Source organism: Nycticebus coucang, chromosome 16, assembly GCF_027406575.1.
Source record: "Nycticebus coucang isolate mNycCou1 chromosome 16, mNycCou1.pri, whole genome shotgun sequence".
Taxonomy (NCBI): domain Eukaryota; kingdom Metazoa; phylum Chordata; class Mammalia; order Primates; family Lorisidae; genus Nycticebus; species Nycticebus coucang.
In genome coordinates, this window is record NC_069795.1 from 77,319,701 (window position 1) to 77,343,463 (window position 23,763).

General features: G+C 35.7%; 1 protein-coding gene and 1 non-coding gene across 23 annotated transcripts in view; both read right to left on the bottom strand.

The window, feature by feature from the left end:
- On the bottom strand, positions 1-105 carry LOC128568230 (U6 spliceosomal RNA). The gene has a single exon (XR_008375051.1). It is a non-coding gene; the product is annotated as a U6 spliceosomal RNA (small nuclear RNA).
- A 3,727-nt stretch (positions 106-3,832) lies between these two features.
- DLG1 (discs large MAGUK scaffold protein 1) overlaps positions 3,833-23,763 on the bottom strand; it is a 354,406-nt gene continuing 334,475 nt past the window's right edge. For all 22 annotated transcript variants that reach the window (XM_053565047.1, XM_053565043.1, XM_053565042.1 and 19 more), the window contains 3 exons: positions 18,630-18,739; positions 11,277-11,368; positions 3,833-5,635 (listed from right to left, as the gene is read on the bottom strand). In XM_053565047.1, the coding sequence (XP_053421022.1) occupies positions 5,529-5,635; positions 11,277-11,368; positions 18,630-18,739 (309 nt within the window). In that variant the 3' untranslated portion in view covers positions 3,833-5,528. The remainder of the gene's footprint in view (positions 5,636-11,276; positions 11,369-18,629; positions 18,740-23,763) is intronic.

Here is a 23,763-nt window from a genome sequence, read left to right on the forward strand (position 1 = left end):
AAAATTATGGAACGCTTCATGAATTTGCGTATCACCCTTGCTCAGGGGCCGTGCTAATCTTCTGTACTGTTCCAATGTTAGTATATGTGCTGCCAAAGTGAGCACTGTTCTGTATTCTTGATTGTGGGGGTTGTTATGTGATGCTATGCATGGGTCAAAACTCAGAACCATACATCAAAGAGAGTGAATTTTACTGTAGACCACACACACACAAAGCAAGGATACAGGCTTCTCTTGGGATAGGAGTGGTGACTGAGAGGAAGCTGAGTAAGTCCCCTGGGGTGCTGGTCATAACCTATTTTTTGAGCTTCATGATGGTTATGTAATGTTGGTTTGTAAAAATTTATTGAAGTATATGAACACTTATGTATATTTATAGTTTGCATATGTATGTTATGCTTAAATATAAAAAAAAAACAACATAGTGGGAGAGCATGCCAGCCTTCACCATTCTCTGGTATCCTTTCACTAAGTCTTCCTTATCTGGTTATTACTACTATAGGTGACAGACTGGGGAAAATTATAGTGTGAAACTCTTTCTGGCCAGGTTTAGTACCTGGTCCCAAAGTCTCAAACAATAACATCAAGTTATCTGACCATCAATTCTGTACACACTGCCACACTGCTGATTTAGAAGACAAGGAGTTATTTTTTTTTGCCAGGTTTTAAGTAACCATATTTGGGTGTGGAATGGAGAAATTGATGGTAGTTGTAAGTCAGTAAGTAGTAACTATTCTATTCTTAGTCAATGTTAAAGAAAATCATTTTATCTGAGTGACTTAAGTATTTTCTTTCCTTTCAGAGGCAGGCCTTTCCCATCATGTAGACTTGGAGTACAGTGGTGCAGTCACAGCTTACTGTAGCCTCCAACTCCCTGGCTCAAGTGATCCTCCTGTCTCAGCCTCCCAATAGCTGGGACTGTAGGCACATACTACCACGCCCAGCTATTTTTTTCTATTTTTTATAGAGATGGGGTCTTGCCCTTGGCTCAGGTTGGTCTCAAACTCCAGGCCTCAAGCAATCCTCTTGCCTCTTGGCCTCCCAAAGGTTGTAATTACAGGTGTGAGCCCCACCAAGTATTATTTTTCACACTTATTTCTAGATTCTCAGTAATTAATGTTCTGGAGAATAGCTAGGGACTGCTGGGTCTAGAACTGTCCAGAGATAAACATGGTTTGTAAAACCTTGATGTTTTCCAGTTCCATGTCTGAGATTGAGTTAGAGTGGGCCACAATGCATAGCATCTGACAAAAAAGAGAGGGTCCTTAGAAGAAGATTTGCAAACATGATTAGAAATTGCAATGTAAATAATTTCTTCACTAAAGTCTGTAAGGAAATTTCCCTATCGGTAATGAAAAATGGTGGGCAATATTCTGTTATATTTTAGTCTTCTGCTATCAACCATAAATATGCTCCAGAAAGTAAAGGGAAGAATATGTACTGCCAAGTATCAGATAATATAATCGGTATTTTTTTATACACCACTTTATTTAACCCTACAATAATCCTGCAAGGTAGTTATTCAAATCCCATTTCAAATATGGCAACATGAGGGTCAGGTTAATTTGCACAAGGGGAGATGAACAATTTCAGGCTTCTGAGTTCAAAGAAAAAGGGAATTCGCTTTTAGGATGTATTATGTGTTAGTTCCCTTATCTGTAATCTTATTGATCCTTAAAATATCTCCATTTCACAGATAAGTAAACAGTGAAAGGAATGACACTACTTGCCCAAGATTAGTTACATAACCAGTAAGTGGCAGAGTGGCACTCAAATCCAGCTCTCATTTTTCACAGTAAGAGTACACTGCTGTCAAAGTCAGTGAGAGCTATACTGTGGAGCTGTCGAGGGAGACAAATAGAATCTTAAATATTGGACTAACACCAAGATGATCCAAAATTGGGTCAGAAAAGTGACAAACCATAATTTCCCCTTTTCTTTTTTTTTTTTTTAATTTTTTTATTAAATCATAAGTGTATACAATGATATGATTATGGGGCATCATACACTCACTTCATAAACCATTTGACACATTTTTATCCCAGTGGTTAACATAGCCTTTCCGGCGTTATCTCAGTTACTGTGCCAAAACATTTATATTCTACATTTACCAAGTTTCGCAAATACCCCTGTAATATGCACCACAGGTGTGATCCCACCGATTCCCCTCCCTCCACCCACTCCCCCCTTTCCCACTTCCCCCTATTGTTAAGTTGTAGTTGGGTTATAGCTTTCATGTGAGAGTCCCAAATTAGTTTCATAGTAGGGCTGTGTACATTGGATATTTTTTTTCTTCCATTCTTGAATTTCCCCTTTTCAAAATGCAAATTCCTCAATGAAATGTTATAAACTTACTGATATCAAACCTCCAGGGACTAAATAGTCCACTAAATTCAGCTCATAGTATGGGGAAAAAAAGGAACTGGTGTGGTAGGGAAGCTATCTTGTAGGAACCAGGAGTTAAAGATTCTGAGTCTGTTCCTAATTTGCAGTGTAACTGGTTAAGACATGGGGATTTCACCACATGTAAATTAAGAGGGTTCAAAGCAGAGAATCTTGGAAAGTAACTTTTAATACTTTAGAAAACAAATTTTCCTTATTTGTAAAGTCCCCGAATTGTCATCTTTCGAGTTTAAATACTATGCAGTGTTTAGTAGGTATTTGTTAACCAGATTGTATTTTGCTGAAATGAGCTCTACAAGCTTGCTTCTGCAATTTATTGAAGAACCCTAGGCAGTTTTATAATAGAGAAACAATCAGAAATGTGTAGCCACATGAAGAGGCATTTTTTTTTTGTTGCCAACTTAACAATATTAACAGGCATTATCAAAAAATAGGGAATTACTTTAAATCATTTGAAACTATGTATTATTCCCTGTGTATTAGAACAGTGGACTTTTTTCTAATTAATACTGTTTTAATTTTGGTTCTGAAGAGGTTCTCTTTGCAGGTCACTGTGACAGGGCTAGGCTGACTTGTTTCCCAGAAATAGTCTTCTCAGTTGTGATGGGAGTGACTTGTTTTATGGGTCTGTCCTTACTAATTGTGTGAGTCTGGGCAAGGGTTTTTTCATCTAAGTCTCTTTTCCATCTTTGTAAAGGGGTGCTAAAATGACAATTTAAGTCAGAGTGCTTTAAGAATAGCATAGTATATTGGAGGTAGCAGAGTATGTTGGAAACTATAGATTTGAGGCAGAGAGACTTGGTTCTGAATTCCAAGCCTTGCTACTTATTAGCTAAGTCATCTTGGGCAAGTGATTTCACTTAAGCCTTAAGCAATAAGACCACATTCAAAAAAATTAAATGGTAATATACTAAAAAAACTATTGCACAGAATTTAGAAATTAGTAATTTCATTAATTATAATTCCATACAATCTAGAAAACTGCATAAAAGTATTTTTTAACAAAAAAAATCACTTAACAAGGACATCCAGAAAGCAATGTAATAGATTTTAACACACAAATAGCATTATTTTATAACCTCTTATATTTTGCAACATGTTGACTATTTAGCAAAGACTTTAAAATGGGTTTATGCTGGGGTCTTGCTGTAAGGTCATTTCTGAAGCTCTTAAAGATTTTACAACTTTTTTCTAGTATGCTCTTGTTTAGTAACAGGTATAGTGTGTGTATGTATGTATATTTCAATGTATTAACATATTCAGTTCCAAAACCCACAAAAGAAATCTTGATTAGGTTGCCCAGTGGCTCTTGAATTCAGTTTATAAATTACATAAATTCAGTTTATAAATTACATGATGTCTCAAACTGTTCCAAGAAAATGCAAGATTAGTTTTTTCAAAATTCAAGACACATTCAAGACACATATGAATTTTACAATAAAGTTTATTAGCTGTTCTCCTCTTCTTCATAAATGGAATGGATAATGTTGATAATTCTTTACAAACCAGTACTCATTTTTTTTAAGAAACTATTACGAGGAGGTTGTCAAAAACAAAAATTTAATAACTCCAAAGACCAATGGGAAGCCAAATAGTATTATTAATATAAAGAACCAGAGAAACTGATTTGGGAAGTAATTTCTACCTTTCCCTAAACTTTCTTAAAATTGCTCAACAGGAAGATTTGGACAACCCGAGGGCAGAGCAGTGGATGAGAGGTGTCTGAGGGAAAAATACAAACATACAAGGGGCTTTTGCCTGTTTTCCTATTAATAAAGGAGAACTAGATGGAAAGGTAGAAGACCAAACTCAAACCTGATGACAAGAACAGCAATGACAAAAATCCCCAGAACCATTTGAAAACTTATGTAGAAAAGAGGAGAATATGCTTATACTTTTATTTATAATCTAATTTCTCTAAATGTTTCTCCTCACAACCACCATATCCCCATTTTCAGTTCACATGATTAAGGAAGATAAGTCTATTCAGTTAATATTTAATTTAAAAACCAAACAAAAAGTTAGGAGTAGGTGGCAAAAGAAAAAAAATATATTTTAAATATATATATGTTTGTGTGTGCAACTATGTAAAGAAAATAATTCCCATAGTTACAGAGTTTAAAGAAAGTTTATATATATATATATATTTTTTTTTTTTTATTATAACAAAATAGGCAGTTATTGTGGGTAAAATATTCATTAAAATCTGACCCCTAAGAATACATTTAAAGTTTTAGGCTATGAATTGGACTCCTTTTCCATTGCCATAATGATTACTATATTACCACTCTAACATCTGTTTTTGTCTGTATTCGTGTCTATGGAATTTTCTCAACCTTTTGAGTAAAAGGTGAGCTCCCTTAGCACCTAAACATGGCCTCAATTCAGATAATGTGATGATCATCATGTATGAAACTTTTGTAAGACACTATAAACAGTGTCACCAAGTAGATTAAAAACATTTGAACATTGTTATTCCTAGCAAATGTATTGGGAACCCCCCCTGCAAACAAACAATAAAAGACTTTAAGACCTCTTATGAAAAATGAATAACCCTTGTGAAACTATGAAAGTTAACTCAGACATTAATTTTGAAGTAAAAAAAACACATTTCCTTATTTGTCTATCATGAAATAATTGCTTTGATAACAGAAGTCAATTGAGAAAAGGACTTGAGAGCTAATATATTGGCCAAACCATGCTATTAAAGTTAAACGTGCATATTTGCTCAAAGTCTACTAAATCACTGATTAAAACCACTTTTTCATATGTATTGAAATTTGAAAAAAATGCATATAAAGCTTTTCTGAAAATCTCTTAAAGTTACTTTCCCTTAAACATTAAGGAATTTTACCACAAATTCTGCGTCTCCCCAAACCCTTAATAGCTGGTCAGGCCATTCATTTTTAGTTCAGAAAAATGGCCACAAATCAATAGTGACATAAAATAATACAGATGATGAAACTTGAAGGAGACACCAGATGTCAAAAATAAGTGCAACTATAGACCATGATGCATGGGATATGATTCAACATAAAAGGCGTATTGAAGACAGACTCCAAAGAAAAGAGCAAACAAGTGTCAAAAGGAGATTGTGGAAAAGAACAACAGAGAAACATCAATTTTCATAACTTTTCTTTTGCTGGAACCCAGATGTAAGGACCAGATTGTTCTTCTATGATCTGCTTCACTTGGTTGTAAATGTCTTCCAGCGTATCTCCCTGTACGATAGCTGTAACGATAGAAACAAAATCAGAAATCTCCATTAGTTATCTATCTCTGCCTTTATAATTACTGGTGAAACAGTAGAAGCTAAATCTTAGAAATAGTTACTCCTCCAGGAAGAGTTATCCTTTATGTATTATTTGCTTAGGAAAAATTGCTCATTCCATTAATTTTACTATTTGTATAATATGAAAATTTTTATTTTAAAAAATTGGTCAAAAAATGGTATTTGGTAGCCAAGCACAGTGGGTCAAGCTTGTAATCCTAGCATGCTGGGAGGCTGAGGCGGGAGGATCACTTAAGCCCAGGAGTTTGAGACTAGCCTGGACAATAGCAAGACCCTGTCTCTATAAAAACTAAAAAAATTAGCCAGGCATGGTGGTGTGTGCCTATACTCCCAGCTACATAGGAGGGTGAATAACAAGATTGCTTGAGCCCAGGAGTTTGAGGTTGCAGTTAGCTATGACACCACTACACCCTAGCCTGGTAACAAAGACAAAGAAAAAGGGCAATTGGTGATTTTTTTCTTTTGTTTATTGTTTTATTATCTAAGCATGTACTAGCTTTATTCTTTTAAAACAAATTATGTATTTCCTTAACTTTCCTTTTTTCTCCATAAATGAATACAGAAAAAAAGGAGGATAGGTATAGGACCATAGAAAGCAAGCATGGCTATGTTTTTTGTGCTTTTTTGGGAGTGTGTGTGGGCAGTAGGATCTTGGAGGAAAAGAGTTGGTTATATTCTGCATTTAGTAAGTTTCACCTGTATCCTTCTAAGATGCACACAGAATATCAATGCCTGAACACAATAACTAAGAAAATGCCATGCTATGTTAACCGGTTTGATGAAAAATCTTCAAATTGTATATAAAACCAGCACATTGTACCCCATGACTGCATTAATGTACACAGCTATGATGTAATAAAAAAAGAAAAAAGAGTTGATTATAGATTGTTACTACTTTGTGCAGTATGTTAGTCAGGTACTGGGGTGTAGTTGAACTGTATGTTATCTGGCTTGTTAGTAGTTAGAGATGATTCAAATTAATATTAGGTTAGTTTATTTCCTGCCTGAAATAAAGTGTGAATAAAACAAGTAACAATTACTAACAACTATTCTTTGGGGATAGCTAGAGTCTCTGAACTTGTAAGAAATAAGTATTAGTTTACAAAACAAAAAAAGCCTTGTCAGACAATATTAAGCATGAGTAATTTAAAAAAAACCGTAAATGTTTATGTATAAATGAACTAATTCAGAATTGTAAGTTAATAAGTCATTTATTAAACCACAGAAAGATGCTAGTGATTCTGGAAGAGCATTATAGGTATAATTTCCATGGTCTCAAAAACCTAGCATAGAATGTCATATGGAGATTTTTAATAAAATTGTGTATTTGATGATAGAGATTATATATACATAAGAAGAAGGGTTTTGTTCTGTATAAAACCACTTTTTTTTGTAAGTGGGCTTACAACTTATGTAGCTAAGAATGCTCGAATAACCAAAATTTGTAAATAACATAATTTCCACTAGTATTAGTTTTGTGGGAGTTCACATTTTGAGCTAAATTTAGCTATGGTTTAATGTTCTTGAAGACACAATTCATTTGACAAAACATTTGGTTCATCAGTTTGGCACCTGGGTTGCATAATCCTATGGTATTTCATAGTTTAGGTTGACAACAGCCTACAATAACTTATTTTTATTTATTTTTTTAGACAGTGTCTCACTCTGTCGCCCTTGGTAGAATGCTGTGACGTCACAGCTCACAGCAACCTCCAGCTCTTGGGCTTTAGGTGATTCTATTGCCTCAGCCTCCTGAGTAGCTGGGACTACAGGTGCCCACCACAACGCCCGGCTATTTTTTGTTGCAGTTTGGCCCGGGCCGCGTTTGAACCCGCCACCCTGGGTATATGGGGCTGGCGCCCTACTCACTGAGCTATAGGCGCTACCCTATAATGACTTATTTTAAGAAGAAAAAGTTACTTGGGAGTTGGCTTGTAAAACAAACATTTTGCTTACTTTGTAAAATTTAATAATGGAATAAAGAACTTGGAAAGCATAAGACCGAAGACTCCTTAATTACAAGTTAAAACTAACATCACAACTAATGATACAAATAGACATCTTACGCCTCCTTCTATGCACAGAGGATACATTATTACTTCATTAATATTCCTGCCCCAAATGCATAATCTAAATCTAATTATGAGAAAAATGTCAGACAAATCCAAATTGAGGGAGGAACATGCTACGAAAGAACTGGCTTTCACTCTTAAAAATTGTCAAGGTCATGAATAACAAAGACTGAGGAACTGTTTCAGATTAAAGTAGACTACAGAGGGCCGGGCATGGCGGCTCACACCTGTAATCCTTAGCACTCTGGGAGGCGGAGGCAGGTGGATTGCCTGAGTTAGAGCCAGACCCCATCTCTAAAAATAACCAAGCATTGCAGTGGACGTCTGCTGTCCCAGCTATTCAGAAGGCTGAGGGAAGAGGATCTCTTGAACTCAAGAGTTTGAGGTTGCTGTGAGCTATGATGCCATGGCACTCTACCAAGGGCAACAAACTGAGACGCTATCTCAAAAATTAAAACAAATACCCATAACAAAACAGAACAAAAATAGACTAAAGAATATGATAATTTAATGTAACTTGTGTCCTGATTGGATCTTGGAACAGAAAAAACTATTTTTTCCATTTTGCTCTAAAGGCATTAGTGAAATCATAAGAGCTACAGTTAGTTAGATGAAATATATCAATGTTAAATTTCCTAATTTTGATAACAGTATTATGATTATATAAGGGAGTGTCCTTGTTTTGGGGGAAATACACACTGAAGTATTTAGAAAGGGGTATCTACATGCAACTTACTCTCAAGTGTTTCACAAAACAATTAAAAATGTGGTAAACTGTAACATTTGACAAATATGAAGGAAAAGTATATAAGACTTCCTGTATTATTCTTGTGACTCCTCTGTAGGTCTGAAATTATTTAAAAAAAAAAAAAAGTGGCTTATAATGTGATGACACTTGTTGTACTCAGTATGAATGCCAACTAAAGCCCGATCATTATTTTAAATAAACAAACAACAAAACTCTGCCCAAAGATATCTCAGGAATAATTTAAAGGACAAACTGAATAAGATAGTATTATTAGGAATTGACCTCCACTTTCTCTTTTTATTTATTTATTTATTTTTTTTAGAGACAGAGTTTCACTTTATTGCCCTCAGTAGAGTGCCGTGGCCTCACACAGCTCACAGCAACCTCCAACTCCTGGGCTCAGGTGATTCTCCTGCCTCAGCCTCCCGAGTAGCTGGGACTACAGGCGCCCGCCACAATGCCCGGCTATTTTTTGGTTGCAGTTTGGCCGGGGCCAGGTTTGAACCCGCCACCCTCTGTATATGGGGCCGGCGCCCTGCTCACTGAGCCACAGGCGCCGCCCTCTCTTTTTATTTTTATTTATTTTTTTTTTTGTAGAGACAGTGTCTCACTTTATGGCCCTTGGTAGAGTGCCGTGGCCTCACACAGCTCACAGCAACCTCCAAACTCCTGGGCTTAAGCGATTCTCTTGCCTCAGCCTCCCGAGTCACTTTCTCTTTTTAAACAAACATTTTAAAATAAGTCAATAACCAGTGCCTAATCTTTGACAAAGGGCTAAGAATATACAATGGGGGAAAGGCCAGTGTCTTAAATACCCACATGCAAAAAAATGAAATTGGACCCTAATTTTTTACATCAGATACAAAAAATAATTTGAAACAGATCAAAAACTGCAATGTAAAACCTGAAACTGTGAAACTCCTAGAGGAAAATGGGGTAAAAGCTCCTTGACATTGGTTTGGCTATGATTTTTTGGATATGACACCAAAAATCACAGGCAACAAAATAAAAAACAATCAAGTGGGACTATTACATCAATTGAAAAGTCTTCTGCACAGCAAGAGAAACAATCAACAAAATGAAAAGGCAACCTATTTACACAGGGAAAAAGTATTTGTAAAATATGTAACTGATAAAAGGTTAATATTCAAAATATAGAAGCTCATACAATTTTAATAGGAAAACATTGTATAAATAATCCATTTAAAAAATGGGTCAAAGACCTGAATAGACATTTTTCCAAAGAAGACATACAAATGACCAGCAGATATATGAAAAAGTGTCCAGCCTCACTAATCATCAGGGAAATACAAATCAAAACCACAATGAGATATTGCCTCACACCTGTTTGGTTGGCTACTATCAAAAAGACAAGGATAACAAGGACTGACAATGGTATGGGGAAAAGGGAACCTTTGTACATTACTGGTAGGAATGGAAATTAATGCATTATGTAAAACAGCATGAAAGTTTCTCAAAAAAATTAAAGATAGAATTCCATATGATCATGCAACCCTACTACTGAGTTTATATCCACAGGAAATGAAAGTGGTATGCAGAAGAGATACCTGCACTTCTATGTTCACTGTAGCATAATTCACAAACCAAGATGTGAAAAAAAAATCAAAGAGTCTGGCAACAGATAAATGGATAAAGAAAATATGGCATATATATGCACTAGAATATTATCCAGTCATAACAAAGAAGGAAATCCTGTCATCTGTGACAACATTGGTGAATGCAGAGAACATTATTCTGAGTGACAGAAGCCAGATGCAAAGAAGCAAATACTGTATGATTTCACTTATATGTGAAATCTAAAAATGTTGAACTCCTAGAAACAGAGAGTATAATCGTGGTTTTCAGAGACTGTGGGGTAGGAGAAATGGGGAGATGTTGGTTCAAGGGTATAAACTTTTCGTTATAAGATGAGTATGTTCTGGAAATCTAATGTATAGCATGGTTACAATAGTTAATAAAAAGAGTAGGTCATAAGTTCCTCACCACATACACTAAAATGGTAACTATATGTTGTGATAAATGTGTTGATTTGATCCTGATAATCAATTCACAATGTATGCATATATCAAATCATACTATACACCTTGAATAAATATATAGATTATGTTAATTATAACTCAACATAGCTGGAAAAAATGCATCAATATTTATAAAGGATAAGATAAAAATATAATTTCATAGAAGAAACCAAATCAAAATCTATTTTCCCTCTGGTCAAGTAGGAATTATTTTATTCTTGTACATGCTATTCATATATACATATATTTTTTTGAGACAGAGTCTTACTTTATCACCCTTGGTAAAGCGCCATGGTGTCACAGCTCACAGCAATCTCCAAATCCTGGGCTTAGGCGATTCTCTTGCCTCAGCCTCCTAAGTTGCTGGGACTACAGGTGGCTGCCACAATGCCCAGCTATTTTTTGTTGCAGTTTAGCAGGGGCTGGGTTAGAACCCATCACCCTCGGTGTATGGGGCTGGTGCCCTACCCACTGAGCCACAGGCACCACCCGTACATGCTATTCTAATCAATAATCTAAGAAGAACTAAATTTCAAGATTCTTCATCACCACTGCCTATACTAGATGAATTTCTCAAAGGAAAAACCCACAGACCTTAAGAGTTAATTCTGGTAATGACAGTATTAGTTACTACTGGTAGATGGGGTATAGTTCAGAATTCAGTTCATGTAGATTTGAAGCAAAATTCTATCATAAAGAGCACTGTCACACATGGTTCCAACCTGTGAAATGTTCAGTAAACTCTTGTTCCAGTTTCATGGCCCTCTCAAACGTTTTTCTGGCTTGTTCTTCTGTTAGACGCTTATTCATTTCCCTATGTAAATAAATTTAGAAATCAGTAATTACCACATTATAATACTTTTTTGAAAAAAGATAACAAAGTAGAGAAGTTGAGCTCTGTTGAAAATATGAATCAGTAAAAACAAGCTCTGGTTACTGAATACGTTGCTTTATGCTTGGATAGACAGAAGGGTTTCAACATATTCTGTACTGACTCAAAGCAGCCAAAAAACCCAAAACAAACAAACAAAAAAACACTAAGCATTAATCTATGACAGTTTTGACTTTGAGGAAAATTTCATATTAAAATATGCCTTATAGATCTACCTGTTAGCTTACAGAAAACAAGGAAGACAATGAACAAATTCAATAACACCATGAGAAGGGAAGTGGACAAAATTCTGCAGAAGAAATTACCTGGTTTCTTCAACAAATAAATAGATTGGTGGGTGGAGATGTGGAAGAAGAATCTAAAAAAGTTAATCAACTTCCATAAACAGAGGTCTTATTTGAAATTTGATTATGACAAACAAATATAAATAAATTAAAACCAAATAAAACTTCTGAAACAACCAGGAAAACTGGAACTGATTATAAAGAGGAATTATAGTTAATTATTTTAAGTATGACAATTGCAGTGGTGATTTTTCTGATAAAGAATTAATTATCAGCTGGGTAAGGTGGCTCACGCCTATAATCCTAGCACTCTGGGAAGCTGAGGCGGTTGGAGACCAGCCTGAGCCAGAGCAAGACCCCCGTTTCTAAAAATAGCCAGGCATTGTGGTGGGTGCCAGTAGTCCCAGCTACTTGGGAGATTGAGGCAAGAGAATTGCTTAAGCCCAAGAGTCTAAGGTTGCTGTGACCTGTGACACCACAGCACTCTACCAAGGGTAACCAAGGCAGTCTTTCTTTGAGACTGTCTCAAAGAAAAAAAATAAAAAAAGAATAAAAAAAAACAAAAGGTAATTATCTTCCCTCTCACCTAATGGGTACAATTGTAGTGAGAGGCCCCTTATAGTGAGAGGCTCAACTATAACTTGGACTTTGCCTGACAAATGCAAACAAGTAATCTAAATGTTTGTACCTTCGTATTAATCTGAAATTAAAAAAAGAATTAAGTATCTTCCAAATATACACTGAAATAAATGGATAAAATGATATAATGTCTGGGATTTGTTAAAAAGTAATCTGGAGTGAAGGTGTAATGAGGTGAGTGGAATAGATGAAACAAATTGGTCATAGTTGATAATTATTGTTGCAGCTGGATGATGGGTATATAGTAAATTTGGTTTCTAAATATTTTGCCATTAAGTATGATCTCTGCCTTGATATTTTGTAGAGTTACTGTCTAGTGTCCTTTCATCTAGCCCTACAAGATTCCCTTCAGCATTTCTTATAGGGTAATCTAGTGGTAAAACCCTCAGCTTTTGTTTACTTGGGATTTTTTTTTTGCAGTTTTTGGCCGGGGCTGGGTTTGAACCCGCCACCTCCGGCATATGGGGCTGGCGCCCTACTCCGTTGACCCACAAGTGCTGCCCCCCTACTTGGGAATGTCTTAATTTTTCCCTCATTCGAATAGGAAATTTTTGCCAGATACAGGATTCTTGGTTGACACCCCCCGCACCCCCTGTCCCGTATTTGAGTACATCAACCATTGCCTTCTGGCCACTCAAGTTTCTGATGAAAAATCTGTTGATTCAACTAGAGGAGAGATGGAAGGAAGGGGTGAAAAGAAAGGGGGTTTGGTGTGCAACCACCTAACAGGCACAATGTAGGGGTATATGGCACACCTCCTGAGTGAAGGACTCAACTACAACTTGGACTTTACCTAACATATGCAAACAATGTAACCTAATTGTTTGTACTCTGGCTGGGCACAATGGCTCATGCTTATAATCTTAGCATTCTGGGAGGCTGAGGTGGGTGGATTGCTTGACCTCAGGAGTTACAGAAACAGTTCACTAAAAATAGAAAAACTATCTGGGCGTGGTACATGCCTATAGTCCCAGCTACTTGGGAGGCTGAGGCAAGAGGATCTCTTGAACCTAGGAACTTGAGGTTGCTGTGAGCTATGATGTCTTCGCACTCTAACAAGGGTGACAGAGACTCTGTCTCAAGAAAAAAAAAATCTGCTGATAATCTTATTGGGAAATCCCATGTATTGTGCTGAGTTGCTTCTCTTTTACCGCTTTCAAGATTCTCTCTTTGTCTTCTGACACTTTGATTACAAAGTGCCTCAGTGTGAATCTCTGAATTTAACCTGCTTGGGTATTTATATTCATGTCTTTTATCAAATTTGGGAAGTTTTTGACTATTATTTCTTTAAATAATCTCTTTGCTGCCCTTTTCTCCTTCTGCGCCCCCCACAATGTAGCTTGATGGTATTTCACAGTTACCTTAGGTTCTGCTCACTTTTCTTTACTTTTTTCCTCCTGTTTCTCAGATTCAGTAATTTCCATCGTCATCTCTTTAAGTTTGTTGATTCTTTCTTCTTCTTTTTTTTTTTTTGACACAGAGTCTCATTCAGTTGCCCTGAGGTTGAATGCCATGGCTCATAGCAACCTCAAAGTCTTGGGCTCAAGTGATCCTCTTACCTCAGCCTCCCCAGTAGCTGGGACTATCAGTGCCTGCCACAAGGCCCAGCCACCTTTTTTCTATTTTTAGTAGAGACAGGGTGACAGTCTTGCTCAGGCTGGTCTCCAACATCTGAGCTCAAGCAATCCACCTGCCTCGGCCTCTCAGAGTGCTGGGATTACAGGCATGAGCCACCATGCTGGGCCTAGCATCTAGTCTTTTCAAGGACAATTCCTTTTTTTTTCTCTGAATGGGCCATATTTTCCTGTTTCTTTGCACGCCCTGTGATTTTTTGCTGAAAACTGGACATGATTCTTATGATGTGGTAACTCTGAAGATCAAATTCTTCCTCTTCTTCATGGTTTGCTGTTTTATTTAAAACTTCTTATTGTTGTGGATATTTCTGTACAAGAGGTCAGCCTGAGGTGTAAACTTCAGAGTTTTTTCAGGTATTTTATGAGCCTGTACCTTTCCATGAGTATGTGTGGTGAACTTCTAAATTCCCACTTTATATGGGGTTACCTTTTAGTGTACTGGTTTGGCTCCCAAAATGGGAAAAAGAGAAAGTTGGGGCTAGAAAAGCCTCTGGCCCTTTAAATCTTTAAAAGTTACTTCAGCCTCAGGGGGAGGGGCTTCCAACAATGGTAGTGGGGTTTGCAAAATAACCTCACTACATGTCTGCACCTCCATGATCAGAAGTAGCAATTAGCTATCACAGCACAGATACCTGACATTTGGAGGACAGAATCCTTATTGCCCTCTCTGGCTCCTACAAACTCTATGTAAGCTGCTCAAGGAGTGCATGAATAGCTGCCTGCTATTGGACTGGGAGTGAGGAAATGGGTAGCTGCTACCATGCTAGGAGCTAAAATTACTATCAAACCCTCCTCTGGAAGTTGTAAGCCTTCAATATTCTAAAATAGTTGCATCAGACAGATTCTGCCAGTGCAACTGTTGTCTAGGTGGGGATATGGATTCCTGGTGCTTCCTACTTTGTTGTTATATTTTAGCTTACTTAAAAATTAATTGTTGGATTAATTTTGCTTATATTTTGGTAAGGATTTTTGCTTCTATATTAGTTTTAAAAAATTTTTAATTATTATGGGTATACCTTTATAGGGCACATGTGATATTTTGATACAAGCATACATAAATGTGAATTAGTCACATCAGCATAATGGGGTATCCATCACCTCAGGCATTTAACATTTCTTTGTGTTAGAACATTCCAATTCCAGTCTTCTAATTATTTTACACTGTACTCTAACTTATTGTTGATTATAGTCATTTTGTTGTTTTATCAAATATTGTTCATTCTATCTAACTATATTTTTTGTACCCATTATCCTTTCCTACTTTATCCACCCCCACTACTACCCTTCCCTGCTATTGACGATTAAGACTGGCTTATTGGCCAGGCGAGGTGGCTCATGCCTGTAATCCTAGCACTCTGGGAGGCCAAAGTGGGTGGACTGCCTGACCTCAGGAGTTTTTTTTTTTTGTGGTTTTTTGGCCGGGGCTGGGTTTGAACCCGCCACCTCTGGCATATGGGAATGGCGCCCTACTCCTTGAGCCACAGGCACTGCCCTGACCTCAGGAGTTTAAGAACAGCCTAAGCAAGAAAGAGCAAGACCCCATCTCTACTAAAAACAGAAAAAAACCTAGCTGGGCCTTGTGGCAGGATTACTTGAGCCCAAGTTTTTGAGGTTGCTGTGAAATGTGATGCCCTGGCACTCTACTCAGGGCGACATAGAGAGAGATTCTGTCTCAAAAAAAAAGAAAAGAAAAAAGACTGGCTTATCATTTTCCTTTTCTGTAAAGTCTTTGCCAGGTTTTGGTATCAAATTAATGCTCATAAATTTGTTGAAGAGTCTGTGTAAGACCGACATTACTACTTAGCTTTTAGTAAATTCAGAAAGTCCTCTTGGCTTCCTATTTTATTTGTGGAAAGACTTTTAATGATGGATTCAAGTTCTTTAATAAGCACACAACTATTTAGGTCTTACATATTTTTGCCTTTTCTATTTCTTCTTAAATTTTTTGAAGTATAACTTTCAAATACAGCACAAATGACAGCTTTATAAATTTCCACATGTACACATACCTGTGGACTTAGTACTTAGATCAAAATATGATCACCACTAGTACCCCAGAATCTGTGTGTGCTTACTCTAGTTACTAAACCACCCTTAAAGTTGATCTGTACAAGCAATGATTAAACTTGGAATCATAGAACATATATATTTTTAGGTCTAGGGTTTTTGTGCTCAAATTATGTTTATGAGATTCTTCCATACTTTTGCATATAGATGGAGAGTGCTCATTCTACATTAATGTAGAATGTGTCACTTATGAATATTTCATTATCTATATATTCTCCTGCTTATGGGAATACATAAAAACCAGTTTCTAGTTTTTGAATATTTTGAATAGCGCTTGTCAGAAACCCAGTACATGTCTTTGCTAATCATCTGTGTGCATTTCTGTTGAGTATGCATCAAGAATAGTACTTCTGAGTCATAAGTTAAGTTTATGTTCAGCTTAAGAGATACTGTAGACAGTTCACCAATATGGATGAATTTACACACCTAACATTGTTGTGTACGAGCTCTAGCTGTTCCACATTCTAGCCAACATTTGATATTTTCTTTTTTATTTTAACTACTCTGGTGTGTGGGTGGTAGTACATGACACTGTGGCTTTAACTTGCATTTCCACGATTAACTGAACACCATCTCAAAAGTTTATTCACTATCTGGAGATCTCTTTTATGATATGTCAAAACCCTGGTCCATTTTTCCACTGGGTTACACAACATTCTTAAAATCTACAGATGTTTAGTGATAACCTCTTTTTAATTTTTTTAATTAAAAAATTCTTATATATGCATTTTTTAACATCCTATAATGCACAGGACTTATTTTTCATTCCTGATATTGATGTGCCTTCTATCTTTTCTTTTCTTGATCACTTGAATGGTTTATTATATTTTCACAGAAAATACTTTTGGCTTTGTTGATCTTCTCTACTGTATGTTCGTTTTCTATTTCATTAATTTCTGCTCTTCTACCTTTTTGGAGTTTAGTTGACTGCTATTTTTCAAATTTCTCACAATCTTAGATTTTCAATCTTTTTTCCTAATATTTGAATTTCAACATTGTTTCCTAATATTTAAGGCTGTGTATGTTCCTTCAACAAAACTATGACATCCTCCAAATTGATTTACTTTGCAATTTCATTATTATTTAGTTCAAAATGTTATTAATTTATTCTGTGATTTCTTCTTTGACTCATTCAGAAGTCTATATATATAAAGATTTTCTAGTTATCTGTTTTATTATTAGTTCCCAGGTCAATCCCATTACAGTCAGAAAATATTTGTTTTCAACCATTTTTTTTTAAATTGTTGAGGACTTATTGAGGGATACACTGATTGCATTTATTAGGTAAAGTCCCTTTTATAACTGTGCCCCACCTCTAAGAGGTATGTCACACACCGTGACCCCCTCATCCCTCTCCTCCTGTTTTCAACTATTTTTAATTTATGGTCCTGCCTATCAGTTTTGGTAGTTGTTTCATGTGCACTTCAAATCTATGTGTATTTTGCAGATGGTGAATATAGTGTTTAACATATACCAAATAGGTAATATTTTTAATTTGTGTAGTTCCATTAGGGGTGTCAAACCTGTTTTCTTTCTGCTACACATTGGAAGAAGAGTTTTCTTGGGCCACACATGAAATACACAAACACTAATGACAGCTGATGAACAAAAAAAAATCTCTGTATCACTTTTTCTGATATCCAGCACTACAGATAAACAAAAGTCCTCAAACAATATGCAACCGCAGATGAAACCCCCCGTATCCCTTCTGATTTTTACATTTGCTTTTTATTTGATTATGTCCTGACAGATGTGATAAAATCCCCCATGATGATTCTGGAATTATCTTTTTTTCTGAATAGCTGTCAATTTGTGCTTTCTATATTTTGAGACTATGCTATTAAGTGTAAACAAATGTATAAATGTATCTTCCTGATGGAGTGACCCTTTATGAAGTGTCTTTATCTCTAGTAATTCTTCTTGCCTTAAAGTATAGTTTGACAATAATATAAAAATCAGCCTGCTTTTAGTTAATGTTCATGCAGTATTTCTTTCTCTATTCTTTTACCTTTCTATTCTTTCAACCTTTCCAGTTTAATATTTAGGGTGTATCTTATATAAGCAACATGTAATTGTTTACTTTTCTCTTTACCCATTCTCACAATCTCTTTTAGTGGAAACATTCAGTTTAATAGACATTAGTCTATTTATTGAAATATTTGGCTTCATTTATACTATTTGACTATATATTTTTGTTTCACTCATTCTATGTTTCTTTTGCTCTTTTTTCCTCGTTTTTACTTAGATTCTGTTTTTTGCCCTCTACTAGGTAATAGTTATATATTCTTTTATCCTCTTGATGGTTACTTGAGAACTGCACTGTCCAATCCAGTAGCCACTGGCCAAATGTAGCTATTTAAACTTCAAGTTCTAAAACATTACCTTTAATAATATTAATGAAGATGATGATAGTTAATATCTCATAGTGTTTATTTAATCCTCACAACACAGTTTGAAGTGAGTATACATATGTGTGTACTATTATTACTCCATTTTATAGATAAAGAAACTGAGGTGCACGCACACATTTAGGTCAATGCTTTAGGCATTTACACTTACATAATATTTTCCATGGATTTGGGTTTAATAAAAATGGAGATTGGATAAAGTTGTGCAATCTGTAATCTCTTTATGGCATTTCCGGACACATCAAGGATACAGTGTTTGCCCTAAAATAGAAGAAATAAAGAATAAAAACTAAATGAACCAAGTATTTCCAATTGAAGGTACATTTTCTACAGGTATATATTCTGGATAATGACATGTTTAGATCCTTTTCACTTTTAGCTAACTTGTCATTTCTGTTAGTAAATTTTAGATGGGAAATGAAGACAGTGATAATGATTATATTCTGAATAATTAATTTGCCATTTTCAAACAAATATTATGCTTAAAGGAATGAAAATCTAATTCTTATACTCCTAGATGTTACAGATCAATAATCTCTCAAAATGGTAATCAAAATAGGGATTTTATTTTCAATTTGCCAAGCGCATTAAAAAAAAAGTCAAACTACTACCCTCCCATAACTAACATTTCATAAGAGAATATACGTTTATACACACACAAAAATATATGATCACAGCTAGGAATGGTGACTTATGCCTATAATTCCAGCACTTTGGGAGTCTGAGGCAGGAGGATGCTTGAGGCTAAGAGTTTAAGAGTTTATCCATTCACTAATTGAGGGAAATTTGAGTTGTTTCCAGTTTTTGCTTATTACAAATAGAGATACTGGCAGCGCCTGTGGCTCAAGGAGTAGGGCGCCAGTCCCATATGCCGGAGGTGGGGGGTTCAAACCCAGCCCCGGCCAAAAAAAAAAAAAAGGTTACAAATAGAGATACTATGAATATTCACGTGTCTTTGTATGTACATATGCTTTCTCTTTCCTGGGGAAATACCTAGAAGTGGATCATATGTTAGGTGTATAGTTAAACTGTTTTTCAGAGTTGTATTATTTTATATTCCTACCAGTATAGTATGAGAGTTGTATTTGTTCCAGGTCTTTCTAAAACTTCATGTGGTCAGTTTTAAAAAATATAGCCACTTTGGCCTGGTGCTGTGTGGCTCATGATGATTAGTAATCCTAGCACTTTGGGAGGCTGAGGTGGGAGGATTGTTTGTGGCCAAGAGTTTGAGATTAGACTGAGCAACACAGTGAGATACTGTCTGTACCAAATACATAAATAAATAAATAAAGTGGTCTTGGTAGTACACCCAGTATTCCCAGCTACTTGTGATTCTGGGACAGTATTGCTTAAGCCCACGAGTTTGAGATTGTAGTGAGCTATTATGGTGCCACTGCATGCTAGCCTGGGCAACAGAGCAAGAGACCCTGTTGCAAAAAATTTAGCCACTCTAATGGGTGTATAGTGGTACCTCATCGTGGTTTCAATTTGTATTTCCCCAATGAACAAGAATGTTATGTGCTTGTATGTCATTTTGCATATCTTCTTTCTCCAAAGACTTCTGTGATACTTGTTGCTATTTAATCCTTTACCCATTTTTAAATTGGGTTATTTGTCTTTATTGTCATTTGTTAAGAGTTCTTTATATAATCTGGATTTAAGTTTTAAAAATCAAATATATCATTTGAAAATATTTTCTCTTAGCATGTAGCTTATCTTTTTATTCTTTTAACACTGTTTTTTCAGCTGGGTATGCTGGTTCACACCTGTAATCCTAGCACTCCGGGAGGCCAAGGTGGGTGAATTGCGTGAACTTGGGAGTTCCAGACCAGCCCGACAAGAGTGAGACCCTGTCTCTAAATATAGGTGGGTGCTGTGGCAGATGCCTGTAGTGCCAGCTGCTTGGGAGGCTGAGGCAAGAGGATTTCTTGAGCTCTAGAGTTTGAGGTTGCTGTGAACTATGACACCATGAGACTCTGTCTCAAAAAAAGAAACACAAAAAACAAAACAGTACTTTTTCAAGAGTACAAGTTTTAATTTTGATAAATCCAATTTATGTTTTCTATTATGGATTATGCCTTTAGTATGGTGTCTAAGAAATCTTTGTGTAACCCAAAACCATGATGATTTTCTCCTATGTTTTCTTCTAGGTTTACACTTTTAGGCTTTACACTTATGATTCATTTTGAGTTAATTTTTCTACATAGTAAGAGGTGTGGCTAGTTAATTGTTCCAGTAGTGTTTGTTTAAAGACTATCTCTTTCTCCACTGAATTGTCTTTTTACCTGTGTCCATACACATGTGGGTCCATTTTGGGATTCTCTCTCTTTTTTTTTTTTTTTTTTTACAGAGTCTCACTGTGCAGTGCAGTGGTGTGATCTGAGCTTAATGCATTCTCAAACTCCTGGACTCAAGTGATTCTCCTGCCTCAGTCTCAGTATCTGAAAATATAGCCTGTACCACTATGCCCTGATAATTTTTCTGTTTTTTGTAGAACTGGGGTCTTTCTCTTGTTCAGGCTGGTTTTGAACCCCTGAGATAAAGCTTGGCCTCCCAGAGTGCTAGGATTACAGGTGTGAGCCACCATGCCTGGTCTATTTCAGGATTCTTCAAAGTGTTCCTTCAATCTATTTATTTATCGTCATGACAATATTGCATTATCATGATTACTCTTGTTTAATAAGTCTTGAAATCAAGTTTCAACTTTGTTCTTCTTAAAACTGCTTTGGTTGTTCTGAGTTTTTTATATTTTCATATGAATTTTAGAGTTGATAAGCCAATTTCTACAAAAAGGTGTGCTGGGATTTTGACTGTGGTTGACCTGAACCTAAAAACTCAATTTGAAGAGAATTGATATTTAAATTATATTAAGGCTTTCAATCCATGAACATGGTGTATGTCTCCATTTATTTAGCTTTTAAAAATTTCACACTAGTTTTTTGTGTATAGATCTATGTATCTTTTCTCATATTTATCTCTAAGTATTTAATATTTTTGATGTTACTGTAAATGATATTTATTAAACTTTAATTTCTGATTAGTCGCTGTACTGCTAACATGTAGATAGATTACTCTTTATATAATGATTTTTTATTCTGCAACTTTGTTAATTTTTCTTTCTTTTTTTTTTGAGACAGTGTCTCAAGCTGTTGCCCTGGATAGGGTGCCGTTGCATCACAGCTCACAGCAATCTCAAACTCTTGGGCTTATGCGATTCTCTTGCCTCAGCCTTCCAAGTAGCTGGGACTATAGGTGTCCGCCATAACGCCTGGATTTTTTTTTTTGTTGTTGCAGCTGTCAATTGTTGTTTTTTAGCAGGCCTGGGCCGTGTTTGAACCCGTTAGCCCTGGTATATGTGGCTGGCGCCCTACCCATTGAGCTATGGGCGCTGCTGACCTTGTTAAATTTATTTAACATTAGTTTAGCAGCTTTTTTGTAGATGCTATCAGATTTTTTTTTTTTTTATATAGACAAGTCATATCGTCTGCAAATAAAGACAACTTCGTCCTTTCTAATCTGGATGACTTTTCTTTCTTTGCTGTTTTTTTTCTTTATTGCACTGCTTAGACCCTCTAATACAATGTTGAAAACAAGTGGTCAGAGTGGATAGTCTTGATGTGTTTCTGTTCTTAGGGAGAAGTCATTATATTATTTATTCTTTTTTTTTTTTTTTAACCATTAAGTATGATGCCAGCTATTGACTTTTATAGATGTATTTTATCAGGCTGAGGAAATTTTATATTTTTCCTATTCAGAACTGTGGAGAGGTTTTTAAATCAAGAATGGATGCTGGATTTTATCAAATGTTTTTTGGTACTATTGAAATAATCATATGGTTTTTCTCTTTTAGCTTAATACGGTGACAATTACATTGACTGATTTTCTAATGTTAAATTTACCTTGTTTACTCATTGGATAAATACCACTTAGTTAAGATAGGTTATCTTTTTTACATAATGTTAAATTTACTAAAACTTTGTTTAGAATTTCTGCATTTATGATCATGTAGTATACTAGTCTATAATTTTCTTTTTTGGGGGATAATGTGTTAAGTTTTCAAATCTAGGTAAAGCTGGATTCATAAAGTAATTTGGGAAGTATTCCTTCCTTTTCAATCTTTTGGTAGAAAATCTCCAGTTGACTGGGCCTTTTTGTTTTTGATTTCCTAATAATTCATAGCTTTACTGCACTGTGATCAGTGTTATTTATAGTATTACTACTTTATGGAACTTCCTAGTATTTTCTGTGGAAATCAGTACATAATTTATTTTTGTTGAATCTTCCTTACGTGCTTGGAAAGGCGCACTCTCTATTATCAGAGTGTAACATTTCATATCGATTATGTTGTTTAGGTCTCCTATATCCTTTATTATTTTTTTCTCTGTTTTGTACTGACAGTTGTGTGTTAAGAGCATCAATCCCTTTTTAGTCTTTCCTCCCCTGCAAAGTTATCCTTCTAAAACTTCCTCCCTTTGTGTCCCCTGTGTGCTTATAGAGCTCTTCTCTACTCTAAGCTAGCAAGACTCCTTTCCAGTAATTTTGCATGTAGGGTGGACTTTCTCTTTCTTGTAGTAGATCAATTAATCTGAGGCTCACTGTTTGCTTTCTTCTTTTGCTTTCCTTGCATGTTTTCCCAGACTGCTTTCAATCTCTACAAGGTTTGCATAGGAAATAGTCTGCTGGAATTTGGTATTTATTTTTCTATTTATCAGTGATTTAAAGTTTGCATATTATGTGTCTTTTAGTTAGGCTGAGGGTGTGGTTTCTATGAACATCTTGCCAAAAGCTAAAACTCCAATTTTCTTTCTTTTCCTCCTAAAGGGCAACCACTGGATAGTGGTTATATGTATAATAGAACCTCCATAGCTGACCACCTCCCTACATTTATCTCTTCTTAAATTGACCTAATTTTCATAGACCAACATGCACCACATGTATGTATCAGTACAGTAGGCCTAGATCCTTATGTTGACCACCTCTGTATGTTGACCAGTTTTTTACAGTCCTTTTGGTGGTCAACTTTCAGAGGCTCTACTGTATATCTGAAGGATGTACGTATGATTTCCATGTATGTTTCTATGTTTACTAAACAGATGTAAGCTGTTTTGGATTTTTAAAAAGTTTACATAAATAGTATCATACTGTACCTATAGCTTGCAACTTGATTCATTCACCATTATAATTTTGAGATTCATCAATGTGGATACAACACACCTAACTAGTGGAAATACTAGTTTGTTCATTCTGGCTGCTGTATCCCACTATGTGAATAAATAACAACTATC